Raw genomic sequence first — 19875 nt, 5'->3', positions numbered from 1 at the left:
GCTGGGCCGTCTATAAATATCGAGCGACCATTTTCCGGTTGATTCTTCACTACGTCAATTATTTCAAAATATATTTGTAGTTGATCACCGTTTAGTTTGGGCTCCCACTGCTTAACAAAATTCTCGCAATTTTTACGTGATCAGCGTTATCTTTCCCTTTCTAACTCAAAGGAATCATCAATTATTTCTGGCAAACCTATTTTTTGTAAATGGCTGCCATGGCATCTGAGCATACGACTTATTTCAGAGAGAGCTTTGTTATTCGCCAAGTCTGGAGTGAATCCTAAGGAGAAATCTTCCGATAGGTAAGTTTTAAATTCATCCCACAATACTCTGGCAGGTCCCCCGTTCAAAATTATTATTGTGAACATTTCGCGTAATTGAGGTGTCATTTTAAAATTACGTGTTTCCTCTAATGCTTTTTTATATTCATTTATGTTATTGAGAAAGCCATGAATTTTTGCTGCTTCTTGGAATGTTTCATATGTAACTCCATTAATTGTTTTTAAATCTTCGTATCCGTAGCAAGGAGTTCTATTTATAACCATGCGTAAAAAGTATAATTCTCCAGCAGTGGGATATACATAAGCAATTCGTGCGACACAATTTTGACGCTGCCTCGTGCTAATAAAATGTTTTCCATTTGAGTGCCTGATTACTGGTGCCAAAGAATTTTTTCGATCTTTCGTTTCCACATTATAACAAAAGTTAAGGTAACTTAAATTTTCAAATTCACGAGTTCTTGGCCTCCCGAAATATAGCATCAGTTTTGAAAAAGCTCTGCTTGCAGCATCTGATTCTTCTCCTGCTCGAAATATGACGCATTGTTCATTTTCCAAATGAATGGGAAGTGGTACTACCTCTGGATGACAGTGGCCCAAATCATATTCAAAAATGCGCCACAAAGCCTCAGATGAAGATATATATCTATAATTTACATAATTTTCAGTTTCATCTTCTGAGTTCATGTTTTCTATTACAGAGGCTAACGCATGATCAGGTCCCTTGTGCAAATATTTATAAAGATATTTGATAACTTTAGTTGTTGTGGCAATTTCCAAATTACAGTGACATTTCGTTAGGAGTAGTACAGAGGGACAGTTTGGGGCAATCCATTGAATATTAACCGGTTTTCCATTGGATAATGTAATAAATCTCCTGAATTTGGTCTTTTATAATTGGTCATTCCTTTGTCATCAATGTGTGTTACGTCGTTAAGTTTTTTTGGATAGTTTTTGATACAAATTTTCTTTTCTTTATCCATGCATGGGCATCTCAAATAGTCGATGCCACATGGATCGTGTACCATGTGTTGTCGTACCAATTCTCTCAAACGACCACCGGCTTCCTTTTCTGATGGTATTGTTGCTCTTACAAACGCATCTATATCACAACTATTAACGGGACCACCTCCGGCTAATCTAAATGCAATATGAGCATTTAGTTTATTATTTAAACACGGTCTGTGTTTCTAATAATAAAAAGTATTATTTCATTTGTTGGTTTGCGTTTCTAGTAATATATAGTATAAAAGAAAAAGGTGCTTTTGTTATACAAAAAATTTTTCAGAAAATCTTAAAATAGAGTTAATCCGGGGCTAAAAAGTTCCAATGTCAAATTTTTCTTGGACTCTGGAGGCAAAACGCTATCCAATGCCTTTTGTCCCATGTCTCTAGCTCTTCCAGAAGTACCTGTACTTTTTGGTACCTGAGAAGTAGCTATAGATATATAATGGTTGTAATACAAATCTGTTAAATGAATTTTATCAACGACATTTAAAACACTTATATTGCGTTCAAAAAGGTGTACTATTTCACTGTATTCGTCTTCAAAATTTTCTTGACGAAATTTATTTATTAAAATTTTACAGTTAGAAAATTTGATTATGTTGTTGCTTTTAATTTTAATTGGATGTGGATTTTTTCCACAATTATTAAACAGTAGAGTTTCATTTAAATTTTTTGTTATAACAACAGAATCTGATAATGGTTTTATTTCTGTTGAGAGGTTCTTATGAAAATTGCATTGCATGTTGTCATTGCTTAATAAATTAGATATACAATTATCATCAAAAGATATGAAATCCCTTTTTAAAATACATTTTTTATCTACATACTTACAAATGTTTTCATTACAAGTTATAATTTTATTAACATTAGTATCAAGTTATGAAAATCGATCTTTATTCGGTATCAGTTTTAAAACCTTTTTAAAATAGTTTTAAAACATTTTTCTTTAGTAAAAATTGGTATAGATATTACAAAAACAGTAGTATTTTTATTAAATAAAACACAATTTTTTATGTACGGAAACATTTCAACGGTTATATTATATTTTGCTATTTCCTCATCTGTTAGGATATTTCTTGACAATATTTCTAATTTACTACATAGAATTATGTCTTTTATATTAGATATTTGGTTTTGTAGCAAATTAATATTTTCGTTTATTTCAAATTTTACATTAAATAGATTAATTTCTTCATTTATTTGGTGAATATTATTCTGAAATTTATTTATTACATTGGTTTTATTTTCTTGTGCTACATTAATATGAGATGTTACTTTTTCAATCTGCTCTGAAATTTGTTTATTAATTGTTACCTGATCATTGAGATTGTCAATTATTTTTTCGTTGTTTTTTTCTATTACCGCGAGATGATTTTCTATTTCCGACCTATCTTCGTTATCCATAGTGCCAGTTAGAAATTTTAATGCATTGACAGCTATATTAATTAAGCGTCGTTTACTTATATAATGGGGGACAATGCTGTTAAACTCTGATTTTAGTTTTGTTAATTTATGATTTAAGAGGTTAAAAGTGTTAGTATTTTCATGCAGTTTAATTATGTTAGTTTCTAATTTAGTGATAGTTTCTTCATATTTTGAGAGATCAATTATGTGCAATATTCTTTTATATTTATGTATTATTTTAATTTCTGTATTATGAAGTAATATGTAGCCATTGCTTTTAGATACTTCGTTGAGATATATTGAGGACTGAGCAAGAGCATGCGTTATTAATATAAAAAGTATAAAGATTTTAATTATTCCTGAAAAAAATTACAGTTATTAGACTGAAAAGGTAATTACTTTTGATATTTAAATCTCTTTTTAAATTGGCTTTTATACCTGGGCAAGGTTTCTTTACTAATTTTAACATGAGTTTCGTCGGATTCAACAATATCAACTTTTTTGTGATATGGTTGAAGTTTTGTAACTATAATTAATTTTAAGTAGTCCGAGGGTTGCTCTAATTTTCTTTTGAGGTTTAATTTGTTAATGACTTTTTCTTTTGCTTTATTAATTTTTCTTGATATTAAAGAAAAATCCTCTGGTTTTATTAAACCATTAACAAAATCTATAGGTCTTTTTCCTGTAGATGAATGAATAGTTTCATTATAAGTTTTAACTATTTGAATTATTGGGTCGACATCGTTGGGAATACCCTGTTCTTTTTCTATAATTTTAAGAAACCTTAGGTGTTCGTTTAAGGTGTTATGAAAACGTTCGATGTCGGCATTACTACATTTATTGTTTGGAGTAGTAAAATGAATTCGTATACCCTCATTATCTAAAAAGTTTTTAAAATTTAAACTGGTAAAACCTTTTTCTCTATCAGTAACAATTTTTTCTGGTTTACCACAAGAGGAGATATACTGAATTAAAGCAGTTTTTAAATCATTCTAATTTCGTGAGCTTAAGGGGATTACTTGCGCATGTTTTGTAAATTTGTCAGATATGGATACATTTTTTATGGAACCAAATATCCATGTTTACAATTTGTAGAGGTCTTTCAGTTGTTTCAGTAATTTTAAAAGGTAGTTTTAACGGATGTCGTTCATATTTCACGATATTACAAATATGACAGTTATTAATTATTTTTTGTATTTCGATTTTTAGTTTAGGATAATAAATTTCACTTTCAAGATTTAAATATACATCATTAATACCTCTATGGTTTGTTTTAATGTGTTGGTTCATTATTCTTTCATGTAGTTCACTTCTATTTGACACATCTTTTGATAGTGACGAACATTTGTTTAATTTTAAATTTTTATTTTTTGAAAAATACTTTAAATAAGTGTTTTGAAGAGCATTATAAACTACAATATCGTCGATCATTACTCCCACGATTCCTTTAGTTGGAATGTGTTTTTTAAACACGTCCACAAAAAGGTTTTCTTCCGGATTTGTAAAAACAATTGTTTTTCTTGTTCTACCATTAACTTTTTTTATGTGCGACGAATTAGAGTTACCGGTATTAATAATAATTTGTGTTTTAAAAAAGTTTAGTGGGGAAAATGAAATTAGGATGTATTCAGAATTATCTTCATCAGCAGAATGTGTAGTGACATCAGTTGATCGTATTTCATTGTCGCTTGAAATAGGAGAGTCATTATCTTTTGAATTGGAATTGTGTAGTGTACTTTCATTTAAAAGAATTTTTGCACGTGAAAGTGCGCCACTTTGTTTTCTTTACCACTCAGATATTCGATATCAAAATTAAATTCTTCCAATTTAATTTTCCATCTTTGTAGCTTCGAGTTTTGTTCTTTTAAATTATGAAGCCACTGAAGTGGTTTATGATCTGTCCTTATGGTAAATTTACGACCAAAGAGATATGGGCGGAAGTATTTCGTTGCCCGCCAACAATTCTTTTTCAATTGTAGAGTATTATTCGTGCTCATTTAATGTGCGCGAAGAATAACATACAGGGTGATTATCCTGAGATAATACAGCACCTATAGCGAAGTCACTGGCATCTGTTAAGACGAATGTTTTGGAAAAATCAGGGTAAATGAGGACAGAATCAGTTGTAATTAGGAACTTTAACTTGCTAAATGCTTTCTTTATAATCGTAATTATTGAAGTCAATGCGTTTTCCTTTCTTTAAACATAGTGTAATGAATTTTAATGTATTGAATTTTCTATAATACCCAACTAAACCTAAAAAGCTCTTAATTTGTTTTGGAATTCTGGGTATTGGAAACATATTAATTGCATAAATTTTATTTGGATTTGGTTTGATACCATTAGTAGCAATAATATGATCAAGAAACTCAGTCTCTTGTTTGAAAAATGCACTTTTATCGAGCTGTATTTTAAGATTAGCTTCTAAAAGTTTTTTTAAAATTTTTTGCAAAACGAGTAGATGTTCTTCCAAACTTGTACTAAAGATAATAATGTCACTAGGATTTTGTTTCCCGGATGCATCGATCTTTTTTGGGACAACCCACAAAGGAGTCGAATAAGGTGGACGCACTATGTTTTATTATGCCTTGATTTAGCATTTCTTCAATTTGTTCATTTACTTCTTTTCTATGAATTTCAGGGTACCTATAAGTTTTAGTATAGATGGGAATTTCACTTACCGTATTGATTTTATGATTAATGTGATGAGTGAAAGATAAATTATCGCCCTCATGATAAAAGGCCTCATCGAACTTTCTTAAAATTGTTAAAAGTTCTTTTTTTGTAATAGGATCCAAATAATCACATCTGACATTAGTTTTAATTCATTTTGATTGAAATACAGAGGAAGTACATTACCTGTATTCAATTCTAAACTATTGTTTGTGTAATTAATTATGGCCCCTAACGGTTTTAGGATATTATTGCCTAATAAACCATCAAATTTATCGTGAAAATTTTTTTCAAGAAAATTAGGTTTACTCTCAGAATCAAACTCAATGAAAGCATCTATTGCTACTTTAGTATCGCATATAAAAGTATTACATAAAGTTTACAAATTCCAGTATTAGTGATGCTCATTGTAGCACCAGAATCCACAATAAATTTTGGTGGCCTTCCTTTGGATTGCAATTTTATATAAGGAAGTTCTCCCCCGAGGCAGTCAACTGAAAATTTTCAACTGGATTTATTGGCTCGTTTGAGTCTTGAAAATGTGTTCCAGCGATTTTTTTTTCTATGGTGTTTATTCTATGATTTGAGGTAGACGGATCAACATTTATGGGCTCAGATCGAGAATTTTGAAAATTAGCAGGTGAGTAATTTTGACTGTTCAGACCACGATGATGCCTGAATTCAGAATAGTTGTTGCCACGATTATAATTATTACCACTATAATTACTATTACGATTAATGTTGTTAGTATAATAATTACTACGGTTAAAATTTCTCATATTACTACTGCGATGCATACGCATAAATTTATTATTATAACCGGTAATATTGCTGTTATTATTACCAGTAGTATTGCTATTATTACGTGTGTAAGTATTGGTATTATTATTTCTATAACTATTAAAATTATTAAAATTTTTCTTATTTTAATTAGAGGAATTAGTATTAGTTTTATTAAAATTATGGGAATTCCTAAAGGGATTATATTCAGCATAACTCCCCTCATATAATGTGTCTATTGCCTCCTCCAAAGAACTAGGATTACGGCTAAATATTATAGAACGCATTGGTTCCACAAGTTTTTCTTTGAAAATTCGTAAGCCCGTTAGAATATTGGTTTGAATTATGGTAGGTGCATTAGGTAGGTCCTTTACTTTATTATTCAACCGGCGTAAAATGTGCTTAATCTGGTTTTATAAGTCAATAGGTGTACTTTAACAGGTCAACATTGATTAAAATTGTTTTTATTTTAGACCTGAATGAAACGTGGTTATTTATTTCCACTGTTTCCTTCGCTTTACCTATTAGCTTAGATTTAATTTTATTTAAAAGTATTATTTGACTATTTTCGTCATATTTACTAACTATGGGGATTATATTTTCAACTAAACCTATAAAATTAAATAATTCGTGCGACTTGCCACTAAACTCCGGAAGTTCTGAAATGTATTTCATCGGGTCCAGGAAAAGCGACAGTGCTGGGGGTTGTACAGCAGATTGAGCAGCTGATGAGGATTGACCGGCTGATGTATTTGCTTGTGCCATTGTGGTTTTCCTTTTTGTTTCACAAATATTTTTTTTTTCACAGCAAATAAAACATACTCTATTGATTTTTATTTATTATAGCAAAATTATTTATAGTTTGTGGTTATATTATAATATTTTAATGATTAAATTTTTTGTTAAAGTTTTATTGTACTAATTTCAGTTTTTAATGTTGACAAGAAAGTTTTTTTTTCTTTCTTTATTTATTTACTTTTTAGTTATTTAATATTGGTAATATTAAATTATTCAAATTAATTTTTAATTTAAATTTAATTTAAATTTAATCGGGATATTATTGTTTTTCTTTTTTACCGGCCGTGTTGTGTAAACAATAGGTAGGTTATGTGATGGCAACAAATTTTGCATATCGAGTTTTCGGTGGGAACGTAATACTCCATAGTAGGGAAGTGTAAATAAACTATTTTTAGCAACCTGTCGGTCTGTCGGTCTGTCGGTGTGCACGCGTGTATCTCAAGTTCGGCTGAACCGATTTTGATGAAATTTTATATGTAAGTTTTTTTTCACCATGGCACGGATCGATCAACTTTTGGTGTATATCAGGCCTCGGGAACTGCACTTTTTAGCGGGCCTGTTTTACATTTTTGAACATTTTGAAGAAAATATTCAACCGATTTACTTGAAATTTTATATATAAGCTCAGCCCGACCGTCCGCAAAAATTCGTATGTTTTGGAAGAAATCAGGCATCGGCAACTAGACGTTTACTACGGGCCAAATAAACATTTTTGTGTATATAAAGAGAAATAATCAACCGATTTCATTGAAATTTAATATATGAACTCCTCGTATTAAAAGAATGAACATATAAATTTTTTGGAAAGATCAGGATTCGAAAACGGATTTGCGGGCCGATTTTACATTTTTCACCATTTTGAAGAAAGTATTCAACCGATTTACTTGAAATTTCATATATAAGCTTTGCTCGATCATACGCAAAAATTCCTAACTTTTGGAAGAAATCAGGCATCAGCAACTGGGCGTTTACTATGGGCCAAATATACATTTTTGTGTATATAAAGAGAAATAATCAACCGATATCATTGAAATTTAATATATGAATTCCCCGTATTAAAACAATGAACATGTAAATTTTTTGGATAGATCAGGCATCGGCAACTAGACGTTTACTACGGGCCAAACATACACTTTTGTGTATATAAAGAGAAATAATCAACCGATTTCATTGAAATTTAATTTATGAATTCCTCATATTAAAGCAATGAACATATAGCTTTTTTGGAAAGATCAGGGCTCGAAAAATGATTTGCGGGCCGATTTTACATTTTTCACCATATTCACGGAACAAATTGATGGAATTTCTTGAAATTTGATATTTGAGTTCTTGCTGTTTTCGAAACTAACTGGCGAGCATTTCAGGGAATTCGGGTAGCACAAAGCGAAACTCTACTAAGAGCCAAATTTACATTTTTCTAAGTATGTTAACTATAAGCTTACTAATGTCCTAAAAATTGGAAAGAAGTATTTAACAGACATTTTTATAATATTTTGTAACACTTTCATTTAACTAGACAATACACAATGCGGTAATTATAAATTAATTAACAATAAATTTATACCTGTTTTAAACCTTAAAACTGGTCAAATAATTAATTTAAAGAGCCAAGTAGCCGCGTTACCTTCGTCCGTGTACCTATTGTTTACACAATACGGTCGGTAATAAAACAAAAAATTTAAACAAAATAGAAAAAAAAAATTTTAAAATAATCCAAAAAAACATAAATACGATAATATCCAGGCAAGCATCGATCTACCTTCTGGTTATGAGACTACCACGCTACCCACCATGCTTCGCAGTACCTTGAATTTTCCTTTATAATTCTATATTTTATTCATATTTCGTATAACTTATCAAAAACCATCATATTTTACTTTATACATATATAGCTACTTCACAGGTGGCAAAAAGTACGGGTAATTCTAGAAGGGCTATAGACATGGGACAAAAGGCATTAGATAGGGTTTTGCCTCCAGGGTCCCAGAAAAATCTGACTGATGTGGTCAGCACATAACCGACCGTATTGTGTATTATCTAGTTAAATGAAAGTGTTACAGAATATTAGAAAAATATCTGTTAAATACTTTTTTCCAATTTTTAGGACATTAGTAAGCTTATAGTTAACATACCTAGAAAAATGTAAATTCGGCTCTTAGTAGAGTTTCGCTTTGTGCTACCCGAATTCCCTGAAATGCTCGCCAGTTAGTTTCGGTAACAACCAGAACTCAAATATCAAATTTCAAGACATTCCATCAATTCGCTCCGTAGATATGGTGAAAAATGTAAAATCGGCCCGCAGATCAGTTTTCGAGCCCTGATCTTTCCAAAAAATTTACGTGTTCATTGTTTCGTATTAAAACAACGAGGAATTCAAATATTAAATTTCAATGAAATCGTTTGATTATTATAATATACACAAAATTGTGTGTTTGGCCCGTAGTAAACGTCTAGTTGCCGATGCCTGATCTTTAAAAAATTTTTATATGTTCATTGTTTCAATACGAAGAATTTAAATATTAAATTTCAAAGAAATCGGTTGATTATTTCTGTTTATATACACAAAAATGTATATTTGGCCCGTAGTAAACGTCCAATTGCTGATGCCTGATTTGGATATATTTGTTGAATATTTTCTTCAAAATGGGGAAAAATGTAAAATAGGCCCGCAAATCAGTTTTTGAGCCCTGATCTTTCCAAAAAATTTATATGTTCATTGCTTTAATATGATGAATTCATATATTAGATTTCAACGAAAATATACAAAAAATTGTGTGTTTGGCCCGTAGTAAACGTCTCGTTGCCGATACCTGATTTCTTCCAAAACATAGGAATTTTCGCGGACGGACGATCTGAGCTTATATATAAAATTTCAAGTAAATCGGTTGAATATTTTCTTCAAAATGTTCAAAAATGTAAAACAGGCCCGCTAAAAAGTGCAGTTCCCGAGGCCTGATTTATACCAAAAGTTGATCAATCCGTGCCATGGTGAAAATAAACTTACATATAAAATTTCATCAAAATCGGTTCAGCCGAACTTGAGATACACGCGTGCACACACAGACCAACAGACCGACAGGTTGCTAAAAATAGTTTATTTACACTTCCCTACTATGGAGAAGTACGTTTCCACCGAAAACTCGATATGCAAAATTTGTTGCCATCACATAACCTACCTATTGTTTAAACAATACGGTCGGTAAATATACATACATACATATTTATGTACTTAAAATTTTTGCGAATTTTTCCATACTATTATAAGAATATTTTTTTGGAAATTTTCTTTAAACTTTTATAATAACATTTATCGGTTATATTTATATATTAAAAAAAATAAAACACAAAATTTAAACAGAACAAAAAAAAACAAATTTTTAAAATAATCCAAAAAAAGAAATATACGGCAACATCCAGGCGAGTATCCAATAACCTCCTGGCTATGAGAAATAAAACACGCTAACCAATAGGCTACGCAGTACCTCGAATTTCCCTTTATAATTCTATATTTTATTCATATTTCGTATAACTCTTCAAAAACCATCCTATTTTACATTATATATATACAGCTACCTCTCAGGTGGCAAAAAGTACGGGTACTTCTAGAAGGGCTAGAGACATGGGACACAAGGCATTAGATAGGGTTTTGCCTCCAGGTTCTCAGAAAAAGCAAGAATTCCACCCGTCCTCTCGCTTCACCCCCTCCCAAGATGATTTGTTACCGTTTCTTACAAAATGGTACTACATCCTGTAGGGGCAATTTTTATTTACTTTTTTACTTCTTACTATAAATATTGTTTGTGAATTTATATTTGGAAGTGTGAGTTATAACAAAAAGTGATCACTTTCTTAAGAAAATTGTAAAGTGTACATTAAACTTCTTGACAGTATATTTTTAGGGTAAAATTTTATAAGAAAATGTTATTCTATTACATTAAACTTTTTACAAGTAGGGTATTTACAGAAAAATATTTGGAACGGAAATTCGATAATATTGATTGGTAAGGGTGAAGTTTTTTTAATTTCATTTAAAAAAAAATAAAATTATCAATAAAAAAAGTTCATTTGGCAAATCGCATTTTTTAGGGTTCGAACCTCGGACTTTTTGCGTAGAAATCGTATGCTATACGCATTGTCCTATACACGTTAGTATTGGTGTTAACTCATTCTACAGTCACGCGTTTTATTCGCATGTATTATAAACTCCAAATACATACGTACATGCATTTTAGTAACGCATTATTTTATGCTTATACAGTCATTTATCGCTTAAAGTGCTTATTGTAAAAGGTATTTTACGATTTTATGCGATAACACTCAAAGCGAGGTTCTAAATGAGATCTCAAAGGAACTAATTATTTGTTTAATTATGTATTTTTTGGTAATTATTTTTAGAACTTTTCTTATTTTAAGTTTTATCTTATTATTTATTAGGAAAGAACATATCTATATGTATATTACGGGTTTGTTTTTGAAAAAATAAAGTAAACTTAAAATATCTCAGGACAAAAGGCATTGGATAGGGTTTTGCCTCCAGGGTCCCAGAAAAATCTGACATTGGATTATGAATTTTACTAATACAAAATTATAGTTGCGGAATTAATAAGAATGTGCTTATTACACTACTAATTTATCTTAATGGAAATTTCTTCATGCAACTGCAGAACAGATGGATGACGTAATCAAAGGAACGAGTTAAAGGCATTGGAACTTTTTAGCCCCGAAAAAAACCCTATTTTAAGATTTTCTGAAAAAAATTTTTGTATAACAAAAGCACCTTTTTCTTTTATACTTTGTATTACTAGAAACACAAACCAACAAATAAAATAATACTTTTTATTATTAGAAACACAAACCGAGAACGAGAAATAAATAATATTCGAAAATATAATGATCTCACATATATTTTAAGTTCGAAAAATCGAAATAAACTTAAATAAATGTCAGGTTTTATAAAAGACATCACATGTTTTGTGGCAACTGAATATTAATGCTTCATTACCGACCGTATTGTGTAAACAATAGGTAGGTTATGTGATGGCAACAAATTTTGCATATCGAGTTTTCGGTGGGAACGTACTTCTCCATAGTAGGGAAGTGTAAATAAACTATTTTTTTCAACCTGTCGGTCTGTGTGTGCACGGGTGTATCTCAAGTTCTGCTGAACCGATTTTGATAAAATTTTATATGTAAGTTTATTTCCACCATGACACGGATTGATCAACTTTTGGAATATATCAGGCCTCGGGAACTGTACTTTTTAGCGGGCCTGTTGTACTTTTTTGAACATTTTGAAGAACATATTCAACCGATTTACTTGAAATTTCATATATAAGCTCAGCTCGTCCGTCCGCGAAAACTCCTAACTTTTGGAACAAATCAGGCATCAGCAACTAGACGTTTACTACGGGCCAAATACACATTTTTGTGTATATAAAGAGAAATAATCAACCGATTTCATTGAAATTTAATATTTGAATTCCCGTATTAGAACAATGAACATGTAAATTTTTTGGAAAGATCAGGGCTCAAAAACTGATCTGCGGGCCGATTTTACATTTTTCAAAATATCTACGGAACGAATTGATGGAATTTCTTGAAATTTGATATTTGAGTTCTGGTTGTTACCAAAACATTTCAGGGAATTCGGGTAGTACAAACCGGAACTCCACTAAGAGCCAAATTTATATTTTTCTGGGTATGTTAACTATAAGCTTACTAATGTCCTAAAAATTGGAAAGAAGTATTTAACAGACATTTTTATAATGTTCTGTAACACTTTCATTTAACTAGACAGCACACAATTAGGTCGGTTATGTGCTGATCACATCAGATTTTTTGTTATTGTTTTGAATATTATGTTTGGTCAGCATGCTTTAAAAAAATATACATACACAATTTATATACGTATGTATCTACCTAAAATTTTATTTTTATTTTTTGAGCGAAAAACTGTAAAATGCTAAATTCTAATCCATTTATGTGTACATACACATATTTGAATAAAATTATTATTTTGTTTTTGCCTAAACCTTTTATTTATTTTATTTATTTATTGTACTTTATTCTCTGAATTATTACAAAAATTTTTATTTAAACTAACAGAAGAAGAAAACGGCATTATTATTTAAAGAAAAAATAGTGTAAATGCCTAATTATGATACTAAAAATTAATTTTTAATCAACTAAATTTAAATTTGCATAGTAATACAAGTACTCTATAGAAAAAATATTAAATTAATACAATTATTAATGTCAAACTACAAAATTACTAGTTAACAGTACAATATAATAAAAATTTACAATTCTACCATTTACTTAAATAATATACTTATACATACTTAATTTATAATTTACCAAAAATATAGATTTTAATTTAAGATATAAAATTTGACACCCAATAAAAAAAAAATAAAAATATTAAATTAGACTACTTAACAAATTATCTACTTCACTATGCTCTAAACATAAAAGCCATTCTTTTATACTTTTGACAAACTTATTTAAATTTCTAATAGCACGTATTGGTTGTGGGAGTCTGTTAAACAAACGGACAGAAGTTATATCAAAAAAGTTTCGGTAATTTGTTGTTCTAAAAACTGGAACATTAACTAAGAATCTCCGATAAATGCGCAAACCAAAGCAATTTGAAGTCCTACTGTTTAAAAAATCTCCTCTTATGTAAAAAACCTTTAAAACCCTATAATAATAAAGTTGTCTAACTTGAAGAATTTCAAACTTCTAAATAAATGAAATAAACGACTATGACTAATGAAATAAACGACTAGACATCGTTTATTTCATACTATGAAATAAACGATGTCTATTGCAAATTTTTCTAATTACACATTTTTGCAAGATTAGAAGGGGATAAATTTTATTCTTAAAAGTACCACCCCAACAACTTATGCCATATTGTAACTAAGATTGGAAAATGCCATAATAAAACATCAAGAGGGTTTTCTGCGAACAAATTTTGTTTAAGCGATAAAAATAACGTAAAGTAGAGCGCAAATAAGACTTAATGGCATTTGTGCGCGCTGACCAATTCAACATACTATCAATAAACATACCTAAGTATTTGAATTGATTGACTACTTCTACTATAAAGCATGAGGAGTTACAGCAGACAATATTAATACAATGTACAATATTACAATATTACAATGTACAATATTAAAACTATGGTTATTATCACTATCCATGAAAACACTTTTGTAACCAGAAGAATGAAAAACAAGATTAATATCAGAAAGTTCCTTTTGCATAAGATTAAAAAACATTAGCTTTGTTTTATCACTAACAATTAGCTTATGTCGGAAGAACCAATACCTTAATAAACTAAGATCTTTATTGAAAGCACACGTTAGATCTTTGTTGAAAGCAAGATCAGCAAAAGCTGTTAAATTACCTTGAAATTCCAAATCAAAAAGTGAATTTATATATATAAGAAATAATATTGTTCTCAAAACAGATCCCTGTGGAACTCCCAAACTAACATATTGAACACTACTGAATTTGCTACCAATTTTGACTCTTTGAGTCCTGCATTCTAAGTAAGATTTAAACCAATCCAATATACAACCACGAGCATCTAGCGCAAATAATTTATTCAAAAGAATTTTATGATTCACTATGTCAAAAGCTTTAGTAACATCAACAAATAGACCTGCATAATCTGGTTTTTTGTCAAGACCTGAATTTATTTGCGAACAAAAATTTAATAAAGCATCTTCAGTTGATACGCCTTTTTTGAAGCAAAATTGTTTCGAATTAAAAAATTCCAATTCATTTAAATACATCAACGTTCTAGCTTTCATTGCCTTTTCGAAAATTTTCGAAACCATAGGAAGCAAGGAAATAGGTCTATAGTTGTTTACGTCTGACTCCACCCCTTTTATGAACAGTGGAATAACAACCGCAGATTTTAGCTGGTGGGGAAATAAACCTGAAAGCACACAAAAGTTGAAAATATACACCAGAACATCGACTATATTAAATGCAATTTCCTTCAATAATTTATTGGAGATATTATCAAATCCAGCAGAATTTGAGTTTTTTAAAGACCGAATAATTTGGAGAAGTTTAGGTACCGAGAAACTATCAAAAAAGAAACTGTTACGAACACTGTTTACTTCCGTGATATTATATTCAAAGTCAGAACCTAAATCAGAAGACAACTTTATAGCAACCGAGGAAAAATGATTATTGAACTCATTGGCAATTAGAAAGTCATCTGTTATCGACTGTCAATTTTGTATTATTTCTATTTTCTTACTATTTTTCGAGTTCTTATTGAGTAAGTTATTAACTAGTCTCCACTCGTTCTTTATATCACCATTACATTTAACGAATTCATTACGATAAAATCTTTTACGACATTCAGAAATTTCATTTTTTATTAATTTGCACAACTTTTTGTAACGATTTTTTAACCTAGAATTAGATGGATGTTTATATAATTTGATACATAATTTGTTCTTCAATTTCACTTTTCTCAACAAAATATCATTCATTCACGGTTTTAACTTTTTATTTTTCGCACGAGGACTATAACTAAATGTACATTGGGAAATATAACTGCTTAAAATTTCAATGAATTTATTATATGCTGCACTAGCATTTTGTTCACTAAAAACATCATTCCAAAATTCAAAAATTAGCATATTGTTCAGTCTATTATAATTTATTTTTGAAATTATGGCAGTATCAAGAGTATTTTCTTTTTTTTCAACTATTAACGATTTAACAAGAAATCCAGTCATACAATGATCTGTAAATTCAAAATAAAAAACTCCCTTTTCACACGACTGCAAAGGAATAGTATCGAAACGACCATGAATATGATCTAGGCAAGACCCAGAACTAATCCTAGTCGGTTCATTAATAAAAAGAAATAAACAATTTTCAGCTAGAATTGAAAGATAATAGTAAACATTTTCAGAATTAGATAGAGAATCTAGATTAAAGTCACCAACAATTATTAAACTAGAGGAATTTATGTTAGATAGCAAGTTTTTGAAATATCCTTAATTTTATAATCAATTTTCAAAATATCAGTAGATGCAAAAGTATAATATGTAACATCTGCATTCAAATAACAATTTTTTACAAATACAACCACACCACCAGCAGCATACGACTCGTTAGTATTAGCAAAAAATGTATAATTAGGAATATTGTACTCCACTAACTCGTTCTCAAAAACCCAAATTTCAGAGACAAAAATAAAGTCCGACATGTTCATAAATGTTTCTAAATGAACTACCAACAAATCAAAGTTTTGTCTTAGGCTTCTTATGTTTTGATGTATTATAAAAAGCAAATAAGTGTTAGACCAAAATTCAAAAACACTACTACAATTTAAGCCACAAATTACCACTATAACTATTATTAAGATCTAAATCTAAGTTATTTTGTTGAATTATCATTTACCTAGGGGTTTCATATATTTATGTAATCATTTTACATAGGGGTTTCATATAATTTTGTAACTATTATTAAGATCTAAATCTATGTTATTTTGTTGAATTATCATTTACCTATAGGGGTTTCATATAATTATGTAAAGCCAATCTTGTCCTTTGCAGATGCTCTCTGTACTTACTTATCATGTGACTTCTATAGGTCTTCAAGTCATTAGCAACTTCCTTCTGAGAAATCCCAATTTTTTCGTGAAATCGATCAAAGATATTTCGTAGCTTTACTAAGTCTGTTGGTAAACCTTCTTGGTTGATTAAAACTTTAATATTTCACTTGAGTTATACCATCGACACATACATCATTTTGATCAAATAGGTATGCTAAGTAAAGTCTTACATTTTTGTATATTCTATGATCTCTCAGACGCGAAAGTACATACATGCTATCATCTTGAACAAGCGCTTTTTGGGTTAATTTTGCAATTGGTGTGAATAACGGACTGATATAGCTTGATTTTATATTATCATTTGTAGTAGCACTTGGTTTTGTTTGAATGCATGGATTAAGTGTTTCACCAATTGTTATTAGCTGACGTACTTATATTGAATCAGAATATGTCCTTTTCTTTATTTAAAAAATTTAACCCTATATGTTAACCCACAGTTTTACATGATTGATCGTCAAACGATACGGTTGAATTTTTAAAGAACGGTTAATCAAAAATTTAATTTAATTAAAATTGCGTAATATTATATGCACAAAATCGCAGTTGGCGTAAGTTTAAAGCGGTTTGTTACAGGCAATCATAGGATGACTGATTGTGAAACCTGTAAGAGAAGAATAACTGGCGGGAACGGTATTCGCTGTGCCGGAGTGTGTAACAGAATCTACCACACTACAGCGAAGTGTGCTGGTCTCGATGAGTACCAGATCGGTATTATTGAAAGTAATAATAAAATTAGATTTATGTGTGATGAATGTATATTATATATACAAAATGTTGATATGGTACTGCAAAAAATGGACTGCGCAGTGCAAAAAAACAATGAATATTTAAAGGAATACAAGTGCGATTTCGAAAACGCGTTAAAACGTAATGAAAACGAGGTAATGGGACTTTTAAGAACAATCGAAGATATATGTCGAAGGTATATGGAACGATTACATGAAATAAAAAATGAACAAAAAAAAGAGATTGAAAAAATGGTTAAAATGACCGAAAATTTTAAAGTGGAAAGTGAAAAATTGAATGTAGTGCTAAATAACCAAACAGAAAAACTTAATAAAACGATTGTGCACTCGATAAAAAAAAATGATGAGTTATGCACAAATATAAGTAATGCTAAAATAAACAATGTAGGTCATTCAGTGTCATTCGCCGATATCTTGAAAAATAATAAAGAAAATAAAAATTCAGTGCCGATAATGAAAAAACACTTGCCATTAATTGTAAAACCTAAGCAAAAACAAAAGAGTGAAAAAACAAAAAAAGATCTTAATACGAAGGTAAATCCAAAAGACTTAAAAATAAAAAATGTGGAAAGTAAAATGAATGGCATTATATTGATAGAGACTGATTCAAAAGAAAATAGAGAAAAAATTAAAACCGAATTACAAAAAAAAATGCAAGTTGATTATAATATCATACCGAAGGAAATTAAACCAAAAATAGAGATAGTGCATATGAATAACGGTTTCAGTGAGAGTGAATTAATAGAAAAATTGAAAAAACAAAATGAGGTATTAGAAAGAGCTGAAATGAAAATCATAAATTTGCGAACGGTGAAAAAATTTAATAGGGAAATGAAGAATGCCATTATAGAAGTCGATAAAGAATCTTTTCCAAAAATATTGAATATTCAAAAATTATGCATTGGTTGGGAAAGATGTAAGGTTTTCGATGCCATCTCAGTAAAAAGGTGTTTCAAATGCAATGGCTTCAATCATAAATCTACAGAATGTAGGAATGAGGAAACGTGTTTGAAATGCACAAAAAATCATAAAACTAGTGAATGTACCGAAAAACCGGTTGACATATGTGTAAATTGCAAAAGAGCTAACGAGAAATTTAAACTGGGATTAGATATAAAACATAACTCATTAAGTAAGCAGTGTGAGGTCTATAAAAAAAAACTAAACGAACTAAAACAAAAAATAGGATACTAGCAATTAGAGAAATGTGAAAGGCACGCCTACTCTGCAGATGATATTAACAGTAATGAGGATAATACTAATGTTGACAAGAACAATAATGATAATGATAAAAATAATAAAATTAATAATAATAAAAATAATAATAGTAGTAATAGTAATAGTAGCTACGATAATTATAATGTTGATGATAATAATAATGATGATGATTAAAATAATAATAATAGTGGTAATATTAATAATTTTAAAACTAATAGTGATAGTATCAGTGTTAAGAGTAATATTAGTAGTAACAATGATAATGAATTTGTTAATAAGCAAAAGTTGCATAATGGGAAAATTTTTAAGATTATTCCCAAGTTTTGGTTGAAAAAGAATCCGAACACCAAAATTAGCACATATAAAATATCTAATAGTGCTGAGACGATTAGTGACAATAATAATGGTAGTAATAATAATAACATTAATAATAATAATAATAATAATAATAATAATAATAATAATAATAATAATAATAATAATAATAATAATAATAATAATAATAATAATAATAATAACAATAATAATAATAATAATAATAATGATAATAATAATAATAATAATCATAACAATCATAATAATGATAGTGTTAATGACAATGAGAAAAATAGCAATTATAATAATCATGATAACGATAGTGTTAATGGCAACAGGAAAAATAGCAATTACAATAACTGGGTTAAAGGAGAAGTATTAAATCCACAAGTAGACGGTGATAAGCTGAAACAAAATAGCAAAATAGATGATTCCTTTTTAGATCCAATGGCTCCACCAATTGTAAAACTTACAAAAAAAGCAATTGAAAGTGATGATAAAATTTTTGTATTATCTCGGCTTAGAGATCATAGAATATACAACAATGTAAGAATTTTTCTTGCGTACTTCTATGATCAAGATGATATCTGCTATGATGGCACGACACAAACAAGCATCAAAGTGCTTATCGATCAAGAGGGATTACCAACGGATCCTCAAGAGTTGTGTAATATATACTTCAAATATCATGAAACAATAGGAGTAAAAAGGGAAAAAGTCATACAAGATCTTAAGATGTATAGACGCCATATCGACAATAAATACAGAGAATACCTCCAGAAAGTACGAGTGAATTGGCAAAATTGTATGTTAAGTATACCACAATGATGACAAACAATAATTTAAATCAAATAGGTAATTTAAACATGCTATACTTAAACATATGCAGCATTAGACATAAGATTCTGGAGCTTGAAGCGTTAATACACAGTTATGAAAATGTGGATGTAGTTATTCTCACGGAAGTTTGGATTTTCGAAAATGAAGTCGACACGTATAACAT

The 19875-nt window shown here is 29.6% G+C and overlaps 2 protein-coding genes across 2 annotated transcripts in view; both read left to right on the top strand.

The window, feature by feature from the left end:
• The first annotated feature begins 5887 nt into the window (after positions 1 to 5887).
• The window catches only part of LOC129616829 (UDP-glucose 4-epimerase-like), a 105219-nt gene continuing 91231 nt past the window's right edge, over positions 5888 to 19875 (top strand). Inside the window, exon 1 of the mRNA XM_055532376.1 lies at positions 5888 to 6006. The gene's annotated coding sequence lies outside the window, so the exon portion shown is untranslated. The remainder of the gene's footprint in view (positions 6007 to 19875) is intronic.
• LOC129616828 (uncharacterized) lies at positions 15464 to 18742 on the top strand. Its single transcript, XM_055532375.1, has one exon. It carries the CDS (start codon positions 17121 to 17123, stop codon positions 18531 to 18533), a length of 1413 nt encoding a protein of 470 aa, XP_055388350.1. The 5' UTR covers positions 15464 to 17120; the 3' UTR covers positions 18534 to 18742.

This window comes from Condylostylus longicornis, unplaced genomic scaffold, assembly GCF_029603195.1.
Source record: "Condylostylus longicornis isolate FDR11 unplaced genomic scaffold, ASM2960319v2 ptg000299l, whole genome shotgun sequence".
NCBI lineage: Eukaryota > Metazoa > Arthropoda > Insecta > Diptera > Dolichopodidae > Condylostylus > Condylostylus longicornis.
Note: the sequence above shows the minus strand (reverse complement) of the source record. Positions and strands in the feature narration are given on the sequence as shown.